Source organism: Petromyzon marinus, unplaced genomic scaffold (genome assembly GCF_048934315.1).
Source record: "Petromyzon marinus isolate PM22_M1 ecotype Great Lakes invasive population unplaced genomic scaffold, UKy_Petmar_22M1.pri1.0 PM_Scaffold_95, whole genome shotgun sequence".
Lineage (NCBI taxonomy): Eukaryota > Metazoa > Chordata > Hyperoartia > Petromyzontiformes > Petromyzontidae > Petromyzon > Petromyzon marinus.
The window spans coordinates 265185-272684 of NW_027423705.1; the positions used below are offsets into that span (position 1 = coordinate 265185).

The 7500-nt window shown below is 55.1% G+C and overlaps 2 protein-coding genes across 2 annotated transcripts in view; both read left to right on the top strand.

Annotated features, from left to right (window-relative positions):
• The window catches only part of LOC142923951 (uncharacterized), a 43468-nt gene extending 43148 nt beyond the window's left edge, over nucleotides 1-320 (top strand). The window contains exon 6 of the mRNA XM_076064976.1: nucleotides 1-320. This exon is cut by the window's left edge and continues 1385 nt beyond it. Within this exon, the coding sequence (XP_075921091.1) occupies nucleotides 1-271 (271 nt within the window). The 3' untranslated portion in view covers nucleotides 272-320.
• Nucleotides 321-2866: 2546 nt separating this feature from the next.
• Nucleotides 2867-7500, top strand: part of LOC116937776 (uncharacterized) — a 45311-nt gene continuing 40677 nt past the window's right edge. The window contains exon 1 of the mRNA XM_076064975.1: nucleotides 2867-2929. The gene's annotated coding sequence lies outside the window, so the exon portion shown is untranslated. The remainder of the gene's footprint in view (nucleotides 2930-7500) is intronic.

A 7500-nucleotide genomic window follows, 5' to 3' on the forward strand; every position in this document is an offset into this window, starting at 1 on the left:
CATCACCACCACCATCACCACCATCACCACCATCACCACCACCACCACCATCACCACCACCACCATCACCACCACCATCACCACCACCACCACCATCACCACCATCACCATCACCACCACCACCATCACCACCACCACCATCACCACCATCACCACCATCACCACCATCACCACCATCACCACCATCACCACCACCACCACCATCACCACCACCATCTCTCTCTCCATCTCTCTCCAGCTGCTGTGTAGACGGCTCAGAGTTCAACCTTGACCCTGCCAGGGCCCCTCCCCCCTATCCCTCCCCCCCCTCCCCGTGGCCCCTCCCCCCCCTCCCCGTGGCCCCTCCCCCCTCCCTCTCCCCCCCCCTCCGCGTGGCTCCTCCCCCTCCCCCCTCCCCGTGCCCCCCCCCCTCCCCCACGTTCTGTGAGTGTCCGTGCTGGTTGGTGGAGACGCTGTCCCAGGTGCTGCAGGTGGATGGTGGACGAACAGCACCCAGCCAGGCCGAGGTCAGCCTCACTCACCCTCTACGCTCACCAGCCACTCACCAGCACGGTGACGATGGTGAGGAGACACTCACCCACTCACCTATACACTCACCTATACACTCACCCACTCACTCACTCATACAGTCACTCAGTCACTCACTCACACACTCACTCACTCACCCAGCCAGGCCGAGGTCAGCCTCACTCACCCTCTACGCTCACCAGACGATGGTGAGGAGAGACTCACTCAGTCACTCACTCACTCAGTCACTCACTCAGTCACTCAGTCACTCACCTATACACTCACTCACTCATACAGTCACTCACTCACTCACTCACCCAGCCAGGCCGAGGTCAGCCTCACTCACCCTCTACGCTCACCAGCCACTCACCAGCACGGTGACGATGGTGAGGAGACACTCACTCAGTCACTCACCCACTCACCTATACACTCACCTATACACTCACTCACACAGTCACTCACTCACTCACTCACCCAGCCAGGCCGAGGTCAGCCTCACTCACCCTCTACGCTCACCAGCCACTCACCAGCACGGCGAGGATGGTGAGGAGACACTCACCCACTCACCCACTCACTCACTCAGTCACTCACTCACCAACTCACTCACTCACCCACTCACTCACCCACTCAGTCACTCACTCACTCAGTCACTCACACACTCACTCACTCACTCACACACTCATTCACTCACTCAGTCACTCACTCACTCACCCACTCACTCACCCAGCCAGGCCGAGGTCAGCCTCACTCACCCTCTACGCTCACCAGCCGCTCACCAGCACAGCGAGGATAGTGAGGAGAGACACTCACCCACTCACCTATACACTCACTCACTCATACAGTCACTCAGTCACTCACCTATACACTCACTCACTCAGTCACTCACCCAGCCAGGCCGAGGTCAGCCTCACTCACCCTCTACGCTCACCAGCCACTCACCAGCACGGAGACGATGGTGAGGAGACACTCACCCACTCACCCACTCACTCACTCAGTCACTCACTCACTCATACACTCACTCACTCACCCACTCAGTCACTCACCCAGTCACTCACTCAGTCACTCAGTCACTCATACACTCACTCACTCACCCAGCCAGGCCGAGGTCAGCCTCACTCACCCTCTACGCTCACCAGCCACTCACCAGCACGGAGACGATGGTGAGGAGACACTCACCCACTCACTCACTCAGTCACTCACCTATACACTCAGTCACTCACTCACTCAGCCACTCACTCACCCACTCACTCACTCACCCAGGCAGGCCGAGGTCAGCCTCACTCACCCTCTACGCTCACCAGCCACTCACCAGCACGGAGACGATGGTGAGGAGACACTCACCCACTCACCCACTCAGTCACTCACTCAGTCACTCAGTCACTCACCTATACACTCACTCACTCAGTCACTCACCTATACACTCAGTCACTCACTCACTCAGTCAGTCACTCACTCACTCATACACTCACTCACCCAGGCAGGCCGAGGTCAGCCTCACTCACCCTCTACGCTCACCAGCCGCTCACCACTACGGCGAGGATGGTGAGGAGACACTCACCCACTCACTCAGTCACTCACTCACTCATACAGTCACTCAGTCACTCACTCACTCATACACTCACTCACTCACTCAGTCACTCAGTCACTCACTCACCTATACACTCAGTCACTCACTCACACAGTCACTCACTCACTCACACAGTCACTCAGTCACTCACTCACACACTCACTAACCCAGCCAGGCCGAGGTCAGCCTCACTCACCCTCTACGCTCACCAGCCACTCACCAGCACAGCGAGGATGGTGAGGGGAGACTCACTCAGTCACTCACTCACCTATACACTCAGTCACTCACTCACTCACACAGTCACTCAGTCACTCACCTATACACTCACTCACCCACTCACTCACTCACCCAGGCAGGCCGAGGTCAGCCTCACTCACCCTCTACGCTCACCAGCCTCTCACCAGCACGGCGAGGGATGGTGAGGAGACACTCACCCACTCACCTATACACTCACCTATACACTCAGTCACTCATACAGTCACTCAGTCACTCAGTCACTCACTCAGTCACTCACTCACCTATACACTCAGTCACTCACTCATACAGTCACTCAGTCACTCAGTCACTCACTCACACACTCACACACTCACTCATACACTCACCCAGCCAGGCCGAGGTCAGCCTCACTCACCCTCTACGCTCACCAGCCGCTCACCAGCACAGCGAGGATGGTGAGGAGACACTCACCCACTCACCTATACACTCACTCACTCAGTCACTCACCTATACACTCAGTCACTCACTCAGTCACTCACCTATACACTCAGTCACTCACACACTCACTCACCCGCCAGGCCGAGGTCAGCCTCACTCACCCTCTACGCTCACCAGCCACTCACCACTACGGCGAGGATGGTGAGGAGACACTCACACACTCACCTATACACTCACCTATACACTCACTCACACAGTCACTCACTCACTCAGTCAGTCACTCACTCACTCATACACTCACTCACCCAGCCAGGCCGAGGTCAGCCTCACTCACCCTCTACGCTCACCAGCCGCTCACCACTACGGCGAGGATGGTGAGGAGAGACTCACCCACTCACCTATACACTCACCTATACACTCACCCACTCACCTATACACTCACTCACTCAGTCACTCACCTATACACTCAGTCACTCACTCAGTCACTCACTCACCCAGGCAGGCCGAGGTCAGCCTCACTCACCCTCTACGCTCACCAGCCGCTCACCACTACGGCGAGGATGGTGAGGAGAGACTCACTCAGTCACTCAGTCACTCACCCACTCAGTCACTCAGTCACTCACTCACTCAGTCACTCACTCACTCACCCACTCACTCACTCATACACTCACTCACTCATCCACTCACTCACTCACTCAGTCACTCACTCACTCATACACTCACTCACTCACCCACTCAGTCACTCACCCAGTCACTCACTCACCCAGGCAGGCCGAGGTCAGCCTCACTCACCCTCTACGCTCACCAGCCACTCACCAGCACGGTGACGATGGTGAGGAGAGATTCACTCACTCACCTATACACTCACTCACTCAGTCACTCACCTATACACTCACCCACTCACTCAGTCAGTCACTCAGTCACTCACCTATACACTCACTCACCCAGTCACTCACACAGTCACTCACTCACTCACCCAGCCAGGCCGAGGTCAGCCTCACTCACCCTCTACGCTCACCAGCCGCTCACCAGCACGGCGAGGATGGTGAGGGGAGACTCACTCACTCACCCACTCAGTCACTCACACAGTCACTCACTCACCCACTCAGTCACTCACCCACTCACTCACACAGTCACTCAGTCACTCACTCACCCACTCAGTCACTCACCCAGTCACTCAGTCAGTCACTCACTCATTCACTCACACACTCACTCATACACTCACTCAGTCACTCACTCAGTCACTCACTCATACAGTCACTCAGTCAGTCACTCACTCACTCACTCAGTCACTCACTCACTCACTCATACACTCACTCACCCACTCACCCATTCAGTCACTCACTCAGTCAGTCACTCAGTCACTCACCTATACACTCACTCACTCAGTCACTCATACACTCACTCAGTCACTCATTCACTCACTCAGTCACTCACTCACTCAGTCACTCACTCAGTCACTCAGTCACTCACTCACTCAGTCACTCACCCCACTCAGTCACTCAGCCACTCACTCATACACTCAGTCACTCACTTACACAGTCACTCACTCACTCAGTCACTCACCCCACTCAGTCACTCAGCCACTCACTCATACACTCAGTCACTCACCTACACAGTCACTCACTCACACAGTCACTCACTCACTCACTCACACAGTCACTCACTCATACAGTCACTCACTCACTCACACACTCACTCACCCAGCCAGGCCGAGATCAGCCTCACTCACCCTCTACGCTCACCAGCTGCTCACCAGCACGGCGAGGATGGTGAGGGGAGACTCACTCAGTCACTCACTCACTCAGTCACTCACTCACTCAGTCACTCACTCACTCAGTCACTCAGTCACTCACCTATACACTCAGTCACTCACTCACTCAGTCACTCACTCACTCACTCAGTCACTCAGTCACTCACTCACCCACTCACTCACTCAGTCACTCACTCACCCACTCACTCACTCACCCACTCACTCACCCACTCACTCACTCAGTCACTCACTCACACACTCACTCAGTCACTCACCTATTCACTCAGTCACTCACTCAGTCACCCACTCACCCACTCACTCACTCACCCAGCCAGGCCAAGGTCAGCCTCACTCACCCACTACGCTCACCAGCCACTCACCAGCACGGCGAGGATGGTGAGGAGACACTCACCCACTCACCTATACACTCACTCACTCACTCATACAGTCACTCAGTCACTCAGTCACTCACTCACTCATACACTCACTCACTCACTCAGTCACTCACTCACTCACACAGTCACTCAGTCAGTCACTCAGTCACTCACTCAGTCACTCAGTCAGTCAGCCACTCACTCACTCACTAACCCAGCCAGGCCGAGGTCAGCCTCACTCACCCTCTACGCTCACCAGCCGCTCACCAGCACGGAGACGATGGTGAGGGGAGACTCACTCACTCACTCACACAGTCACTCACTCATACAGTCACTCAGTCACTCACTTAGTCACTCACTCACACAGTCACTCACCCACTCACTCAGTCACTCACTCAGTCACTCACTCACCCACTCAGTCACTCAGTCACTCACTCACTCACTCACCTATACACTCACTCACTCACACAGTCACTCAGTCACTCACTCACACAGTCACTCAGTCACTCACCCACTCACTCAGTCACTCACTCAGTCACTCACTCACCCACTCAGTCACTCAGTCACTCACTCACTCACCCAGCCAGGCCGAGGTCAGCCTCACTCACCCTCTACGCTCACCAGCCGCTCACCACTACGGCGAGGATGGTGAGGAGAGACTCACTCACTCAGTCACTCATACACTCAGTCACTCATATAGTCACTCACTCAATCACTCACTCAGTCATTCAGTCACTCACTCAATCACTCACTCAGTCATTCAGTCACTCACTCAGTCACTCACTCACTCACACAGTCACTCACCCACTCAGTCACTCACTCAATCACTCACTCAGTCATTCAGTCACTCACTCAGTCACTCACCCACTCAGTCACTCACTCACTCACTCACCCACTCACTCACTCACACAGTCACTCACTCACTCACACAGTCACTCACTCACTCACTCATACACTCACTCACCCACTCACTCACTCACTCACCCACTCACTCACTCACCCACTCACTCACTCACTCACCCACTCACTCACTCACACAGTCACTCACTCACACAGTCACTCAGTCACTCAGTCACTCACTCACTCACTCACCACTCACTCACCCAGCCAGGCCGAGGTCAGCCTCACTCACCCTCTACGCTCACCAGCCACTCACCAGCACGGAGACGATGGTGAGGAGACACTCACACACTCACTCACCTATACACTCACTCACTCAGTCACTCAGTCACTCACACAGTAACTCATACACTCATACACTCACTCACACAGTCACTCACCCACTCACTCACACAGTCACTCAGTCACTCACTCACTCACACAGTCACTCACCCACTCACTCACACAGTCACTCAGTCACTCACCCACTCACCCACTCACCCACTCACTCACTCAGTCACTCATACACTCACTCACTCACCCAGCCAGGCAGAGGTCACTCACCCTCTACGCTCACCAGCCGCTCACCAGCACGGCGAGGATGGTGAGGAGACACTCACCCACTCACCCACTCACCTATACACTCACTCACTCAGTCACTCAGTCACTCACACAGTCACTCATACACTCATACACTCATACACTCACTCACACACTCACCCACCCACCCACTCACTCACCCACTCACCCACTCAGTCACTCACTCATACACTCACTCACCCAGCCAGGCCGAGGTCAGCCTCACTCACCCTCTACGCTCACCAGCCGCTCACCAGCACGGCGAGGATGGTGAGGAGAGACTCACTCAGTCACTCAGTCACTCACTCAGTCACTCACTCACTCACCTATACACTCACTCACACAGTCACTCACCCACTCACTCAGTCACTCACTCACCCATACAGTCACTCACCTATACACTCAGTCACTCACTCACACAGTCACTCACTCAGTCAGGCCGAGATCAACCTCACTCACCCTCTACGCTCACCAGCCGCTCACCAGCATGGTGAGGATGGTGAGGGCACACTCACACACTCACCCACTCACTCAGTCAGTCACTCACTCACTCACTCACACAGTCACTCACTCACACACTCACTCACCCACTCAGTCACTCATACACTCAGTCACTCACACAGTCACTCACTCACACACTCACTCACACAGTCACTCAGTCACTCACTCACTCAGTCACTCACCCAGCCACGCCGAGGTCAGCCTCACTCACCCTCTACACTCACCAGCCGCTCACCAGCACGGCGAGGGTGGTGAGGGGAGACTCACTCACTCACCTATACACTCACTCAGTCACTCACCCACTCACTCACTCACACACCCACTCACTCACTCACTCAGTCACTCACCCACTCACTCACTCACCAACTCACTCACTCACTCACCAACTCACTCACCCACTCACCAACTCACTCACCAACTCACTCACTCACATTCACTCACTCACCCACCCACTCACCCACCCCCTCACTCACTGTGTATCTGTGTGTGTCTCTGTGTGTGTCTCTGTGTGTGTGTCTCTGTGTCTGTCTCTGTGTATGTCTGTGTGTGTCTCTCTGCGTGTGTCTCTGTGTGTGTGTGTCTCTGTGTGTGTCTCTTGCGTGTGTCTGTGTCTGTGTGTGTCTCTCTGCGTGTGTCTCTGTGTCTGTGTGTGTCTCTGTATGTGTCTCTGTATGTGTGTCTCTGTC